The 17,648-nt window shown below is 44.0% G+C and overlaps 1 protein-coding gene across 6 annotated transcripts in view; it reads right to left on the minus strand.

Moving 5' to 3' along the window:
• Positions 1 to 17,648, minus strand: part of LOC139273105 (putative deoxyribonuclease TATDN3) — a 100,102-nt gene that overhangs the window by 60,392 nt on the left and 22,062 nt on the right. For 5 of the 6 annotated variants that reach the window (XM_070889492.1, XM_070889496.1, XM_070889494.1 and 2 more), the window contains exons 2-4: positions 12,843 to 12,875; positions 12,154 to 12,227; positions 5,541 to 5,625 (exon numbers count right to left, since the gene is read on the minus strand). In XM_070889492.1, coding sequence (XP_070745593.1) covers positions 5,541 to 5,625; positions 12,154 to 12,227; positions 12,843 to 12,875 — 192 coding nt within the window. The remainder of the gene's footprint in view (positions 1 to 5,540; positions 5,626 to 12,153; positions 12,228 to 12,842; positions 12,876 to 17,648) is intronic. The other variant, XM_070889495.1, reaches the window with a different exon arrangement.

Here is a 17,648-nt window from a genome sequence, read left to right on the forward strand (position 1 = left end):
AATCAATTGCCACTCCCACTGCAATCCCCACACCAGCCCCTGAAGAGCCCCAAGCCGGACCTTCTACCTTACCACCTGACCTCCCACCCCGATCAAGAAGTGCGCATTACCCAAGATGTTAGAAAGAATAAGCTTGGTACCAAGTCCAAAATCACTGCGCCACCGCCTGCGGGCAGGAGTGGTGGAGATTCCAAGACCAGCAGGCAGTGTTAGACTAAGGGGGATGAGAGATGGGTGCAACCTTTCTTTGCTGCTGCTGTTGTTGTTGATGTTGTTACTGTTGTAACTATTCTCACAGTAAAAGTTTTTTGTAAGTTATGTAAATTTACAAGTTTATAAGAGATCTTAAAGCTTTTAAGTGATCTTAAGGAGTCATATAGTTTGATACAAGAATAATTTTATTACAGTAAAGTTAAGTACATTGTAAACTTTTGAATAAAATATATTTTACATTAAAACTGAATCATGTTCCATTAACACAACATTACGGAAAAGCTCCAAACAATAAACATATCCATGTGGAATAGTTGTCGCTGAGCCCTCAGGCATCAGTAAAGCGTTCACGGATGAGCTGCTGGCGCAAGGATCGAGCAATCGTTATAGGAGCACGATGGCCCACCTTCCTCCGCCGTCGTGCTCCAGCCTCAGGCACTTGCCTGGTTTCCTCATCCTCGTCATCATCTTCCTCCTCCTCCTCCTCCTTGTCACCTGCATCTTCCACATCATTATCATCAGCCACTCCCTCACCTCAGGTGGGTCTTCTTCCACTACCAGCTGCTGCTGCCTCATGATGGCTAAGTTATGCAGCATGCAGCACACAACAGTGAACTGACCGACAATCTCAGGGGAGTATTGCAAGTAGCCTCCGGAATGGTCCAGGCATCGGAATCGCTGTTTCACGATGCCAATGGTTCTCTCTATGATGCTGCGCGTCGCAATGTGCGACATGTTGTATTCACGGTCAGCTTCCATCCAGGTTACGCGTAGGGGCGTCATGAGCCAGGTGGCAAGGTCGTACCCTTTGTCTTCCAGTAGCCAGCTCTGCCCTTCTGGCTGCTGAAACATGGCAGGTATAACGCTCTCGCATAGGATGAACGCATCATGGGTGCTACCAGGGTATCTTGCATCGGCTGACATGATGCATTGCATGTCGTCACACACGAGCTGTACATTAATGGAGTGGAAGCCTTTTCTGTTCCTGTACATTTCTGAATCCCCCAAAGGTGCTCGCATTGGGTACAATCAATGCAGCCCTTTGGGAAGTCAGCAATCCCTACAGCCCTGTCATGGATTGCTTGGGCGGTCATTGGGAACTTGATGAAGTCATTCCTCCACGCATACAGTGCAGCCGTGACCTGGCGAATGGAGACATGTATTGCACATTGAGAGATGGCGCACACATCCCCAGTTGAAGCTTGAAACGATCTGGAGGCAGAGAATGAAAGTGCAACTGTAACCTTCACTTCAACTGACAAAGCAGTCCACCTGATGCTTCTCGGCTGCAGGTCTGGTCTCAGCAACTCACAGATCTCACGAACTCACAGATCTCACGGACAACTTCTCTGCGGAAACGCAGCCTTCTGACACAATTTGCATCACTCAGGTGCAGGTACGAACACCTGTCTCGATATTGCTGAGGTGGGTAAGGCCTCCAACCTAGCATCCTACGGGCTCTGATGTTCCTGATGCGATGAGCTCCAATCAATTGTCTCCTACATATCACAATGATGCAGAACGCTCGCACAAGATATGGCATTGTCAGTATTGCCCCCATACTTAAAGTTAAACTTTAAGGAAAGCAGGCAGCACAGGTTCACAGTTCTTTCCCCCCCCCCCCCAAGGTCTGTATGGATGGACCACACCCAACGGTCTCCTCTCTCTCTCCCATTCCCCCTCCCCTCCTTGAGTCTTGTGACCTCTCTCCCTCCCCGGGCACCAAGCCTTTAGATCGGCTGTCTGCGACCCTCTCCGTTCCCCGAGTGAGGTGCCTTCCTGGTCCGCTGTGGTGAGTACCTGTCTGAGGCCCCCGAGTACGTGTTTACCGGTCAGATCGCTCCCTCCCTCCATTCACCTGCTTAGCCTCTCCGATGCCTTCCCGCCGCTCTGTGGCCCCCGATTTTGTGCCGGTCCAGGTCGCTCCCTTCACCCCGAGCCTCTCCAGTGCTTTCCCGCCGCTCTGTGGCCCCCGATTTCGTGCCGGTCCAGGTCCACTCCTCTTCCCACCCCTAGCCCAGGCTGAATGGCCTCCGATGTACTTACCTGCGCCGATTTCTTTAACTCTCCGCAAGGGTTTTCTCGAGTGGCCACATGCGCTGGTCTAAGTAGAAATGGAGTAACTATTAGCTGGCTAAAGTTGCCTAAATGGCCAGAATTGGCGTAGGTGGCTGGTAACGCCCCCTTTTGAGAAAAAAAATGTACCTAAAAAAAACATAACGAAGTCAGTTACGCTGGTGCAAATTGATTGGGGAAACTGGGGATTTTTAAGTTAGGCCAGAAAAAGCAGCCTACTCCAAAAAAAACGGGGAAAATTGAGCCCATTGTGTATACTGCAATCTCGTACATGCCCTCACATGCATTTTGCCTATCTTCCAAAAGGTGGGCTGAGAAACATTCTAATTACATGAGCCCAATTATAACTAAGAATGGTTTATTTTACAACAAATATAGAACTGAGCAGAATATATTTTCCAGTAAAATCTATCTCATATCGCTCCTTGAAACAACAAAGTAAGCCAGTCTACCCCTTTCAATGGGCTAAATCCTCTTTGCAGACCAGCAATCCCTGAAACTAGCCGGCTCTAATCTTTCTCTCACAGAACATATTTGCCTCCCTGACTATTTCCAGTCCAAACTTGAGTAGACTGACTTTGTTCCAGAGAGAAAAAAAGCCAAAAACTTAATTTCGAACTCTGCCCTGCCCAGGCGGCAGTCGGCGAGAGGCGAGAGCAGCGTGGTGTCGGAGGCCTATAAAAGGCCCAGCTTGTACAGCTCCAGCAGGGAGAAAAAGTAAAAAAGAAGTAGAAAGAAATCAAAAGGTGACGTCACAGCCAAAGGGGTAAGTGATTGGCTAGTGATTGGTGAGTAGCTTTTCTTTTTCTTTTTTATATCAGTAAGTAACCTGTTAACATTGTTGTCGCCAAATTAAGTGTATCTAAGAGTTAAGTCATGGCAGGAGAGCTTGGTCACGTGATATGCTCCTCCTGTACCATGTGGGAACTCAGGGACAATTCCGGTGTCCCTGACAACTACGTGTGCGGGAAGTGTATCCGCATCCAGCTCCTGACGGACCGCGTTGCGGAATTGGAGCTGAGGGCGGATTCACTCTGGAGCATCCACGATGCTGAGAATAACGTGAGTAGCACGTGTAGCGAGATGGTCTTACTGCAGGTGCAGGGTCCAGCGCCAGATAGGGAATGGAAGACCAACAGGAAGAGCAGTGCAAAGAAGGTAGTGCAGGGGTCCCCTGCGGTCATCCCCCTGCAAAACAGATACACCGCTTTGAGTACGGTTGAGGAGGATGACTCATCAGGGGAGGGCAGCAGCAGCCAAGTTCATGGCACCGTGGCTGGCTCTGTTGCACAGGAGGGCAGGAAAAAGAGTGGGAGAGCGATAGTGATAGGGGATTCAATTGTAAGGGGAATAGATAGGCATTTCTGCGGCCGCAACCGAGACTCCAGGATGGTATGTTGCCTCCCTGGTGCAAGGGTCAAGGATGTCTCGGAGTGGGTGCAGGACATTCTGAAAAGGGAGGGTGAACAGCCAGTTGTCGTGGTGCACATTGGTGCCAACAATATAGGTAAAAAAAAGGAATGAGGTCCTACGAGACGAATTAAAAAGTAGGACCTCAAAAGTAGTAATCTCGGGATTGCTACCAGTGCCACGTGATAGTCAGAGTAGGAATCGCAGGATAGCTCAGATGAATACGTGGCTTGATTGGGTGCAGCAGGGAGGGATTCAAATTCCTGGGGCATTGGAACCGGTTCTGGGGGAGGTGGGACCAGTACAAACCGGACGGTCTGCACCTAGGCAGGACCGGAACCAATGTCCTAGGGGGAGTGTTTGCTAGTGCTATTGGGGAGGAGTTAAACTAATATGGCAGGGGGATGGGAACCAATGCAGGGAGACAGAGGGGAACAAAATGGAGACAGAAGCAAAAGACAGAAAGGAGATGAGTAAAAGTGGAGGGCAGAGAAACTCAAGGCAAAAAACAAAAAGGACCACTGTTCTAAAGGGTCAAAGTGTAATAAAAATAGATGACCTGGAAGAGGGAACGGAGTGTAGTGTAACAAAATTTGCAGATGACACAAAGATTAGTGGGAAAGCGGGTTGTGTAGAGGATACAGATAGGCTGCAAACAGATTTAGAGAGGTTAAGCGAATGGGCTAAGGTTTGGCAGATGGAATACAATGTCGGAAAATGTGAGGTCCTCCACCTTGGGAAAAAAAAACAGTAAAAGGGAATATTATTTGAATGGGGAGAAATTACAACATGCTGCGGTGCAGAGGGACCTGGGGGTCCTTGTGCATGAATCCCAAAAAGTTAGTTTGCAGGTGCAGCAGGTAATCAGGAAGGCGAATGGAATGTTGGCCTTCATTGCGCGAGGGATGGAGTACAAAAGCAGGGAGGTCCTGCTGCAACTGTATAGGGTATTGGTCACCTTACTTAAGGAAGGATATACTAGCTTTGGAGGGGGTACAGAGACGATTCACTAGGCTGATTCCGGAGATGAGGGGGTTACCTTATGATGATAGATTGAGTAGACTGGGTCTTTACTCGTTGGAGTTCAGAAGGATGAGGGGTGATCTTATAGAAACATTTAAAATAATGAAAGGGATAGACAAGATAGAGGCAGAGAGGTTGTTTCCACTGGTTGGGGAGACTAGAACTAGGGGGCACAGCCTCAAAATACGGGGGATCCAATTTAAAGCCAAGTTGAGAAGGAATTTCTTCTCCCAGAGGGTTGTGAATCTGTGGAATTCTCTGCCCAAGGAAGCAGTTGAGGCTAGCTCATTGAATGTATTCAAATCACAGATAGATAGATTTTTAACCAATAAGGGAACGAAGGGTTATGGGGAGGGGTGGGTAAGTGGAGCTGAGTGCACGGCAGATCAGCCATGATCTTGTTGAATGGCGGAGCAGGCTCGAGGGGCTAGATGGCCTACTCCTGTTCCTAATTCTTATGGTCTTATGTTCGGGATTGGTTCATTGAGCTGCCAATCAAAACTACTAACTCGAATCAGAAACCATTGTCTCATGGCATCTACACAGCCCATTTGCCTTTAATTCCTGTTAAGCTCAATAATTGGAAACCAGTCTAATGTCACATCCCATTGTTCTCCTGAATATGCTAATAGTCCCATTGTCTTAAACTGATATGGTATCTGAGAAACACCATTCTGTTAGCCACTTTGTATGGTACTGTCTGTTGCGTTTAATCCACATTCTCCTTGTGTGGAGTTTCCCCCTTATGCACTGACTAACTAAAAAAGGCATCTTAAAAGTCCTCCTACATCAATAAGGCAAACATGTTGAAACACAACCTGAAGAGTGGCACCACGCTGTTCCTGTGGTGGATTGCCTTGCACTGGATGAACACCAAGACAGGGTAGCACAAACCCAGAGTACCTGAAAATAAATATTCAAAATGATTTTATCAATAAAAAGTATAAGCTATATAAGGGCATCTAAGAAGATATATGGAAGGAGTGCTACATTCCTGTTCTATAAAGTTTTCTGTCATGAAATCTTCATTATGACATAACCTGCATTTAATTCACTTTAACTCAGCCTGTTCTTGTTTAGGCTGTTTTAACACTATCCTTCAACAGTTGTATCCGGCTACTCAAACATTGGCTACACAATACTTGAGATTGCTGTTGTTCACCTTTACTTACAAGTTAATTGCATCAGCAATTCCCTAATGTTATTGAGATGATACATAAAATTAACAGCACAGAAATAGGCCAATTGGCCCAACTGGTCTATGCCTGTGTTTATGGGCTGGATATTTACTGGGGTGGGCTATGTAGGCGGCGGGGGGAGTGTAGTTTCGAATGGGAAGCTCGAAACTCTGGGTTTTCCTGCGTGCTGTGGAGTTTTGATTGCACAGTGTGCCACTTTTGGCCTTAACAGGTTCCCACCTGGAAGTCAACCTGATTGACTCCACTCCGGAGAAGGCCGCAGGGCCAGGTAGATCCGATCCCTGACACCGGCGGGGGGGGGGGGCGGGATTTGTATGAAGGCGGGGTCTGATGGTGGGGAGCTTGGAGCTTGGGGACCAGGAGGAAGCACTACTGCTCCTCCTAGCCCACAATGTGTGCAGTGAAAGGCCTTACCTTCTCCCCAAGGCTGTCCTCGCCTAGCTGCAACTGCCAGGTTTCCCGAGGCCCGATATACCCGGCTGGCCACAGTAAAACTTGAAAAGCAGGTTAAATCTGAGGCTTCCAGCCTCATTAATGTATTTAAAATGCCAACCCGCCTCCTGGGGTCAGGGATCGACCCTAACGGGTCCTGCGGCCTTCCCTGTGTGCTTCCCGCCCGACTGGAAGCTAAGCCTGTCAATCAAGCTGACTTCCGGGTGGGGAACTGTCAGGACCAAAAGTCGCACACTGTGGAGGTTTAAGTCCACAGCATGTGGGAAAACCCAGAGTTCCGGGTTTCCCATCTGAAACTCTGCTTCCCCGCCTACATAACCCGCCCCAGTAAATATCCAGCCCATAAACACCGGCATAGATCAGTTGGGCCGATTATCCCGTTTCTGTGCTGTAAATTCTATGTAGCATCTGTCCCACCTCAGTAAAACCCAGAAGTCGGCGGGTGGGAGCCGGCTTTCCAAAGTGCTCAAAATTTTGGCCCATTTAACCTCCCACCAGCACCCAATCCCACTTGCTCACCCATGTTAAAATTCCCCCTATACTTCACCTGAGCCTCCTCCCATCTTACTTCATCTTACCCAATCAGCATATCCTTCTATTGATTTCTTCCTCATGTACTTATCTAGCTTTTCCTTAAATGCATCTAAGCTTATCGCCTCAACTATTCCATGTAGTTGCAAGTTCCACAGTCTAACCATGTTAATGCATGCAAGTTTGCAGTCTCATATTGGTGCAAGCTGTCTGTTTGAGTTCAGCTATTTTACATGTATTAGGTGCCATAACATTTAAAATTCTGTCAAATACCAAAAGTTTACAGATCATACCTTATCCACCTGTAAAGTAAGGTTGGTTAATGATATGTCTACAAGATCAGAGAGGACGACTTTGCTCTTGGTGTCAAAAGCCTGTTTGGAGTAGCATAGGGTTTTTTTTTTTAAACCTGTTCTGGAGTTCCTCAGCTTCACTTTCTTATAATGCTATTTTAACATATGCTCCTGGATTATATTTTCAAACAACATGGATTGTGTAAATGGATCTATTTGTAATGTTGATCTTGTCATGTCTGTACAAGTTTAAATATTTCCAGACAACATTTAATACTGTGCGAGTTCAGACAGGAATATATGGGCAGTGTGCGCCACACTGGTGAGAAAGTAGCATATTCATATGAGAGTAGTGTGAATCTACGTGCAACTTTACAACATGTGCAAAAGGGATCATCAGGGTGGAACAGGACAGGGAGGAATTTTGAGAACAAGCTGTACAAAGCATTAATCACTGATGTTGGCACCCAAAAAATAAATCAATACCACAGATGTGCAAGTGGTACAGGAAAGAATTACCATATACTGCTGAAAAGAAAATGTGCTCTGACAACTGCTCTGTCACTCATTTTATCAAATGAACACTCTATTCTACAAAATTACAGCTGAAGATCCTTCAAATAAATAAAGTGAAAAATTGGCAAAAAGATACAGCCATGGGGCAAATTATACAATGTTTTTTTCAAACACAAGTTAATCCAAGACCTTTAAATCTGCTTGAAGACTACTGTTTTCTCTTTTAAAAGGCAATGATTCATAATGGGTACAGTTCCATGAGCACCAGCAGCCCATCAAAATCATTCATGTGAAACATTAATTAATGAGTGTCCGCACTTTACTTGACAGACATGGGGCATCAGAACCGAGTCTGATCCTGTCTTCTCCCAACATTTATATATGTATACTCTTCCAGCAGGAGTCATTGGACACTGATCAGACATTTCCTTTCGACCCTGGGAACACCAAAGCCAAATGTCGTGCTTCCACTGTCATCCTGCTTTAAATCAATGAGTTACCTGAAATCAAATCTGTGAACTTCCTTGTCTTCTTCTTCTTAAGCGATCCCTCGGATCGAGGATGACTTGCTTCCATGCCAAAAAGGGATGAGTTCAATGAGTTCACAGGTGTTTCAATGAAGGACCTAATATTCTAGGTCCCGTACTGCATATTGAAGGGTGGAAGATGCCTGTGCGTGGATTTTTTTAACGTGGTGGCTATTTATTGCACACCAGCCACCACACGGGCTTGACAGAGCTAAGTCTTGGTCCAGTGACAAGGATTAACCAAGATGACTGGAGACCAGCTCTGCTGCTCGGATCTAGTGCACACACATATCGCAGTGTGGGCTGGCCCGTGCTGCCCCTGGGTCCATGCCTTTTCTGGGCCCCGAACTCACGTCTCTCCTGGGCCTTGATCACGTCGCTCTGCAATCTCTCGCCGCTCCCTCGCCCCGATCTCACCGCTCCTGCTGTACCTGCCCACGCTCCAATCAGTGACCTGGATTATGGTGACGTCCAATCCAGTCACCCTCCTGCACCAGCTCGCTGCTCCCTGGAGTGGTAAGCCGCCACGCTGCTCCTCCTATGTTTCCTTGTATGGCTGGCTCAATACACATCACACTGTGCTTTCACCCATTCTATCATATAGCTCTCTATTACTGTTCAAACTGGAGTGGGCCAAATTGTGAAGTACGACGCTGACACACAGAGTATATCAAGGGAATTCTAACCTACCAGGATACTTCAAAAACATTCTGCCAGACTTGCAACTTTAGTACATTTCCTTCTTGCCTGAAATCAAAGGAACAATTTTCTATCTCCTAGCCAGGGCTCAGTATGCTCCTAGATTACATTTGCAAACTTTATAGATTCAGTGACTGGATTTGTTAACAGTGATTATATATTTTGGTATTTCTGAACAATCAGTGCGCCATAGTAGCACTCAAGTTCTTGCATGACTTTTATGGGTTGTTTTCTCTACACTAGTTAGAAACTAGCATCATCAAAACAAAAGCTTGAATTTACATTTATCTCTGCAAATTGAGCAATCAACAATAAAAGAGCAATTAAGAGTGTTTATGATATTAGGGGAGACAATTAGATAGGCACCCTGTATAAAAATTTGCAATTGGAGACAACACACGGTGGGGAAGAACTGTGTAATCAAATAACAACAAAACAATTTAAAGTATTTGTGATATTAGGGGAGACAATTAGATGGGCGCCTTGTGTAAAAATGTGGGTTTGGTGACACAGGGTGGGGAAAAACTATGTGACCAAATAACCATAAAAGAACATTTAAAAATATTTGTGATATTAGGAAAGACAATTAGATAGGCGCCTTGTGTAAAACATGTGGGATTGGTGATAACACAGGGCGGTGAGGAACTGTGAGAGCAACCAGAGCAGACATATTAGTCATTAATATTGGGAGACAGAAAGTGATGAATACCTGCACCAGTTGGTACTGGAAAACCACAGCACTAAATTATAGACAAACCTGTACTAATTATTCCATCATTTATTTTATTAAAGAAAAGTTTCTGCTGCCAACATTTAAGAGCACTGTGCAACTTAATGACTCTGTAGGTAAATGTATACCATGTATAATACTAAGCCAAACAGACCAGGACGATCTCAGGTGGAATTCATGGTTTGTGTTGTTAGGCCATCTCTGCCACAGCAATGGTGGAAGCAATACAATTGCCCTCAGGAACCAGAATCAGAGATCATTTTCTCCCTTCTGGGAGAGATTAGCTATGTCTTGTTCTGCTGATCTTTAATCAGGACTACTTCTGGAAAGTGAAAGTGTAGATTCTTTGATATGAAGATGCTACTTTCTCACTAGTATGGAGAAAACCACCCATATAGTCCTATCAGAACTTACACAATATTGAATGATGTTGGGATAGATTTTCAACTTGACGTCTGGGAGTATTGCGGGCGACCGCCTATTATGGAAACTGCCCTATTTTCATTTCCACAATGAAAACAGGATTAAGCCCTGTTGAGATGTCCCCAATGGTTTAATGGTTTAATAGCCTTAGGCTCACATATGAAGAGTGGCCATTGAATCAAAAGAACTGCCAACACCAAGGAAGAGTACCCGAAAGAATAGTCCATGAGGGTCCTGATGTTCCAGATCCCGAACTTCATGTTAACGAAGTGGAAGATGCCTGTACGTGAGTTCTTTTAACGTGGGGTGGGCTGCTGCACACCGGCAACTACACGGGCATGGCTGAGCAAGGTCTTGGTCCAATGGCAAGGGGGTCCAATACGACTGGAGACCAGACACTGCTGTATAAGCCTAATTGCCTACGGCGAGATGTTGGCCGCAAGCTCGACGCCGAGTAGCGCCCTTGATGGTAGGTGGCCCGAGGCTCGGTTGGGGGCAGGCATTAGGAAGGTCAGCTGTCCGCTGGAGTTCCGAGGAATGTTTTAGAATCTGAAAGTGTCAAAGACCTTCAAGAGCGGAGGGGCGAAAATTGAAAAAAAATACTGAAAATTTGCTAAAAAGTTATTACCTTTGAAATGGCTGCCATGTGCTTCTCTTAAAATTTGATTCAAGATTACTCCAGCTTCTTCCTAAATAGAGTAATGGAGTAAGCTCACCATGATGGAGCTCAAGTGGATGATACATTACACTTGAATCGCCAAAATGAAATAGTGTAACTTTTCTTCTATCAAGCAGGTCATTTTGCCCTTGTGGAACTCTTCTGCTCCTTATTATTAAACCACATGATATGGCCTTGATCTGTTTTGATTAGTCAGTTTGAAAAGCAAAGGAATTTTAATAATGCTGATAGATTTGCAGTTTATTTGAATTTCACAGAATTTATTAAGAACAAGGTGTAAATAAAAATTTGCACGATTCCATTCAAATGTTTCATGACTAGAAGATATTAGATGGGGTGCCAAAAGCTTGGTCAAATAGATGTATTTTATGAGGGTTTTAAAGGAGAGAGGAAAGTGGAGAGGTTTAGCGAGGGTAGTTTAGAGCATGGGGCTTAGGGGGCTGAAAGCATGGCCAACAAAGGTGGGGCAAAGGAAGGAGCATTGCACAGGAGGCCAAATTTGGATGGAGGCGAGGATGCAATTACATTGCAATTTCAACCCTGAAGATGTCATTTCCAGTAATGGCTCGCATATAATAAAGATATACAATCACCATTAATTGTTTGCACAAGCGATTTCCTTCAGGCATGGGCTGAGCACTATATCCAGTTGATTCCCAAATTATTACGTGTCATGTTATTTTGATTTTTAAAATCAGGAGCATATTTTGAGCAGATTAAACGACTTATAGCTAGTTTTATCTGGGCACCTCAGTCCTTTGAAAAAATAAATTGTGGTTGCCTTCTATAACTGTAGAAACACAAGTACTGCCATCATGGGACACAATTATCACTTTAATTAACAATTTTTGACTCAAGATTTTCTTGCCCTCCCTTTAAAAACTATCAGAAGTGAACACATCAAAACAGGCATCTGTACATTCAGACAGCTTTAAATCAAAATCTGATTTACAGAAGCAGCACACAGTGCTGTTCAATACAAGTTTAAAAGAAATTAGTGCAGGGTATATGCCTGAAGGGAACAGTAAATTTGGAGATTTTCTTTGCTGGGTTCCATGGATGGCGCAATCCTCTAGTTCCTCATTTAAATTGCAATTCTTCATGTAAGGATTGATAGGGCATCTGGCTAATAGGAACTTAGCCGAATATCCTCATCCATGTCTATACACATGCTTTGCTTTCGGGGTCAATGGATAACGTTCATGAGGCCAAAAGTAGCACCTCTGATAAATCAGAGTTGAGGTCAGCTATCTCAGTACAGTCCACAGATCAAACCTGAGACCTGCCTAATCTATATGGTTCAGTGCCACATGACATTATCAGGGCAGCTTTAGGACTTGGACATTTTACAAATAAATGTGTAGAAGGTAGATACACTTACTTGTCTGAAAGCTCTATTAGCCTTTCAAATTCTCCAGAGTGCTCTGCTACTGCCACAAGAGCTAGGAGTCCAGCCTGTAAAGACAAAAAATGCCTCAAATGACGAGCATATTCACATCAGCAACAACTGTTTGTCTGTCGGCAAGATGTAAACTACACATTCAATAGGGATTGCAACGCACCAGCTCAGATGCTAACTCAAGCCACCATTCTCCAGATCTGCTGGAGTGACAGTTGTGATAGTGAGCATTGTTTACTGTGCCATGAGCCATATATGAATCAGGGTTTGATTGCATGTGGGCAGAAAAAAGTGGTTGCAGTCTCATCAAACTATCCACTTGAAAATATTGGTCCTGCTGGGGTAAAATTCATACTTAGCAGACGGTTGTGTTAAATCATAGGCCTGGAATTTCCTTGGAGCTGTTCACACTGCCATTGTTGTAATTTCGCCAGAAGTGCAGCGGAAGCCCCTATTACGCGTATAAATGGGGTTTCCACTGCATTTCCTGAGAAGTTACGGAAGTGAAGTGGGAAAACCTCCGAGGAAATTTCTGACTAGTATCAATAACTCGAATACCAGCAATGCCAATTTAGAAACACTTGTTCTTTGATGCTTATGTGCAAATGAACATGTCTTTTTTGTTTTATTTAATCCAAGAATTGATTCATTGAAATAAATGAACACTGTACCTTCTTAGCTTGATCTATCACTGCATCGATATCCTAAAATAAAAGTAACAAGGTCAGCAATGACATCCATAGCCTGTATGTAATGACTTTACCAAAGTTAGTTTAACAAAGATAATTATGCAAATTTAAAATATTGTTGGTTGTTAATGGCACCGTATGTGGGACTGTCTGGAATTAAAACTGGTGCTAAAATTTGAACAGTGTTGCATCCCTCTGCTTGAACAGTGTAAAAAAAATCTCCCAAGGTATGTTTAGAATATGAGTTGATAACCATTACAAAACTGGATAGAAACTATGTCAGTTGAAATCAGTTTACATCTCATTTTGCTTAATACAATAAGTAGCCTGGTGAGGGATTGCACAAGAAATATATTTCAGCTTTCTCTCTATACATTAAAGAAAAATTTGCATTCATATAGGGTCTTTCACATCCTCAGAACGTCCCAAAACACTTCATAGACAATGAATTACTTTTTCTGAAACGCAGTCACTGTTATTTCGTAGGCAAACACAGCAGCCAATTTGTGCACAGCAAGGGCCCACAGACAACACTGAGATAAACAATGAGTTTATCTATGGTTTGGTGTTGTTGGTTGAAAGGGGGGTGTTGGCTATGACACCAAGAGAACTCTGATCTTCCCCCATGCAACCTTTTACGTCTACCTTGATTTAAAGTTTATTTTTTTAATTCATTGATGGGATGTGAGAGTCACCGGCAAGGCCAGCATTTAATGCCCATCCCTAATTGCCCTTGAGAAGGTTTGCTGGTGAGCTGCTTCTTGAACCGCTGCAGCCCTTGTTGGTGAAGGTGCTCCCATATTGCTGTTAGGCAGGGTGTTCCAGGATTATGACTCAGCGACATCTCAAAGAAAAGACTGCAGCACTCCCAAAGTACTGCACTGAAGTGTCATTCTGGATCATGTGCTCAACTCTGTCATAAGACTTGAACTTGGAACCCTCTGACTCAGAAGTGACAATGCTACCAATTAAGCCAAGTTGGCAAAAGCTGACACTACAACATTTTATGACTGAAGGCAGATTACAGGTTTAGAATCAGACACTCTATCATATCCAAGTTCCCAAAATAATGTAAAGAGCAGTAATATTGTTACAACCCCTATTTATTAATAAATGCAATATTTTGCATAAAATTAAAAAATACACAGATTTTACAATGTGCCAGGTTGTGTCGCAGCATGTGAAAATCATCCTAGGGATGTTAAAGCAATTAGAAATAGTTAAGTGCAGTTCCCATATTCAAAAGGGCAACAGTGGTCATACTTGGAAATTACAGGCCCATTAGTCTGATCTCAATAACTGGAAGATAATGGAATCAATGTATGAAAATAATTTGACAATTGATAGGCAACATAGCTTTGGAGGGGTAGATTTTGCTTGACTTGCCTTGTCGACCTTTGAGGATGTGACATCCCAAATTGACAGGTGGAAGGGGGATTCAGTATTACTTAGTGTACCTCAACTTTTCAACACTAAGCAAGCAACTCCTTTTTCAAACTAAGGTCAATGAATATCAAGACTGAGACATAGACATGGATTAATAACCGTTTAAAGAAAAAGAAGCAGAGGCTAGTCATAAGAGCAGTTAGGTCACAATGAGGAGATATTGGCTGGATTTTCGGGTCGTTTGCGACCCGGTTTTCGCCGGGTTTTGACCCTCCGTGGTGAAAAATGGGACGGTGAGCTCTTTTGCGTCCGGCCGCAATCCTCCGGTCGGGTTTTGCGGCGGCACTTAGAAGCTGTGCCGGGTGTGCAACGGCTTTCCTTGCAACACCGGCAGAAGTTTCGACTCTCATCCAACACATAGGCCCTGAAACGCGCCCCGCGATGACTGCTGAAAACACAGCGGTCCAGCCCTGCCGGCAGCGGTGAGTTGGATAAACTGCAAAAAAGCTAAGTTCCAGTTTTTATTCTTTTATATTTTTGTAGCGATTTGTGTTGTAAGGGTGCTGGCAATGTTTTTGAATGTTTTTGTGAATTTTTTTGTTGTTTTTTTCCCCGCCCAAGGCCTCTCTCAGAGAGCTCCCGGCCACGCACTTTAGTTGGCGAGGTTCCCATTTTTGCACTGCGAAAGTTATACAATGCCTCCCTTTGCGCTGCGAAGGGCCAAATTACAAAAGTTGCTCCACACAGTGCAAAAGTTAATCAGGCGTTAAATTTCTCGCCCTGCCTCCGTTTTCGCCCCAAAAACGGCAAAGCCGAAAATCCAGCCCATTAAGCGGTGTGCCCCAAATATGTGGGACACCTTCTATAGAGAGTAAGAAAAGCAACAAGTTTCTTATGTTCTTAAGTTTAAAACGTGGTACCAGAGCAAAGAGCTATGAAGAATGACTCGATAAGATAGAGCAGTTCGACCTCAAAAAAAGACATCGCAGAAAAGATCTCATGGAGTTACACATGATATTTAACGGATAAAATTAACCAGAAATAATACTTTCAGATACTTTAGGGGAGTACGGCAAGAGGGTACAGGTTCAGAATTGTGATTGACAAATTAAGTCAGCTATCAAAAAATACACAGTGAATGATCAATGGGTTGCTAGGTGGATCGGTGACATCAGATTCTTTTAAGAAATAATTAGATGCTGTGTTAGGTAGAAGGTATGCATAATATTCTGGAAAGAGATCAAATGGATAGTAGGCCCTATATCATCCAAACCAAGGTTGTTGCCCTCCACAAGAAAGTGTGTTTTTATACTGCCCTCTAGTGCTTTTATCATTCCTAAATGGGACCATGAAACTAGATACATAAAGCACGTTTTCCATATACCTGTACAATATTGTCGTGCAGAATATTTTGTCTGTGAATACACACTACAGTATTAACAATGTTTGATGAAGAAATGTTGATATGCATTAACTTTAGGGCAGCAGGTGGATAACCTGCTAATAAGTTCAGAAAACTTTGTGAAACAGGTAATTCTTTGTAAGTAGTTACACAGTGTAAATCTGTCAAAGGGTTCCTTAAGTGTAGCAGGAAATCCTCTTACTGTTGGTAGAGATTTTACATATTTGCTGGCCATCAAACACTTTAAATCTCACAGACTTTGTCAGGAAACTGAGAAAGTCTAAGTGTGATTTGATAAAAACTTAAAATGCATGCAAAAGGGAATAGGGGATAGAACTAAAGCATTAAATGAACTTTTAAAAATGTATTAACTTAGAATTTTAAACAATGTATGAGACTAGGTGAAGATCACTCTGATATCCCTTTCCTAGTGAAAACCATCAATGGTATTTCCACATTGTATTGCCTTTACAGAAATTATCTCTCAAATATTATCTTTCCTCATAGATATATAGGAACAGGAGTCGGCCATTCGTTCCTTGAACCTGTTCTGCCATTCTATTAGATTATAGCTGATCTGCAAATCAACTCCATTTACTCTCATTTGCTCTATATCCTTGATACACTTATCTAACAAAAATCCAGTCGTTTTAGACTTGAACATAGAAACATAGAAAATAGGTGCAGGTGTAGGCCATTCGGCCCTTCGAGCCTGCACCGCCATTCAATAAGATTATGGCTGATCATTCACCTCAGTATCCCTTTCCTGCTTTCTCTCCATACTCCTTGATCCCTTTAGCCATAAGGACCATATCTAACTCCCTCTTGAATATATCCAATGAACTGACATCAACAACTCTGCGGCAGGGAATTCCACAGGTTAACAACTCTCTGCGTGAAGAAGTTTCTCCTCATCTCAGTCCTAAATGGCCTACCTTTATCCTAAGACTGTGTCCCCTGGTTCTGGACTTCCCCAACATCGGGAACATTCTTCCCGCATCTAACCTGTCACGTCCCGTCAGAATCTTATATGTTTCTATGAGATCCCCTCTCATCCTTCTAAACTCCAGTGTATAAAGGCCCAGTTGATCCAGTCTCTCCTCATATGTCAGTCCAGCCATCCCTGGAATCAGTCTGGTGAACCTTCGCTTGAGTTTCAATTGACTCATAGAAACATAGAAACATAGAAATTTACAGCGCAGAAGGAGGCCATTTCGGCCCATCGTGTCCGCGCTGCACGGCCCTTGGTCAGCAGCCCTAAAGGTTACATATAAATCTATGAACAATGACAGAAAGGCAAAGAGCACCAAGCCCAACCAGTCCGCCCCACACAACTGCGACACCCCTTATATTGAAAACATCTACACTCCACCCCAACCAGAGCCATGTGATCTCCTGAGAGAGGCAAAAACCAGAAAAACCAAGGTCAATTTAGGGAGAAAAAATCTGGAAAAATTTTTCTCCAATCCACCCATGCAATCTAGGAGATCACCCTGGCCGTATTCTATTCCCTGCAGTACTTACCATTATATCTGCGCCATCCAACAAACTGCAGGTTACGGCACTTCAAGTGCCCATCCAACCATTTCTTAAAAGTGATGAGGCTTTCTGCATCCACCACTCTTCCAGGCAGTGAGTTCCAGATCCCCACAACCCCTCTGCGTAAAGAAGCCCCCCCTCAAATCCCCTCTAAACCTTCCACCAACCACCTTAAAACTATGCCCCCTCATAATAGACCCTGCCACCAATGGAAATAGACCCCTACTATCCACTGTATCCAGGTCCCTCAATATTTTCTACACCTCGATGAGGTCTCCTCTCAACCCCCTCTGTTCCAATGAGAACAAATCCAGCCTATCCAATCTGTCCTCATAACTAACATTCTCCATTCCAGGCAGCATCCTAGTAAACCTCCTCTGCACCCTCTCTAGTGCAATCACATCCTTCCTATAATACGGCGACCAGAACTGTACGCAGTACTTCAGCTGTGGCCTAACCAA

This window comes from Pristiophorus japonicus, chromosome 9 (genome assembly GCF_044704955.1).
Source record: "Pristiophorus japonicus isolate sPriJap1 chromosome 9, sPriJap1.hap1, whole genome shotgun sequence".
In the NCBI taxonomy this organism is placed as follows: Eukaryota; Metazoa; Chordata; class Chondrichthyes; family Pristiophoridae; genus Pristiophorus; species Pristiophorus japonicus.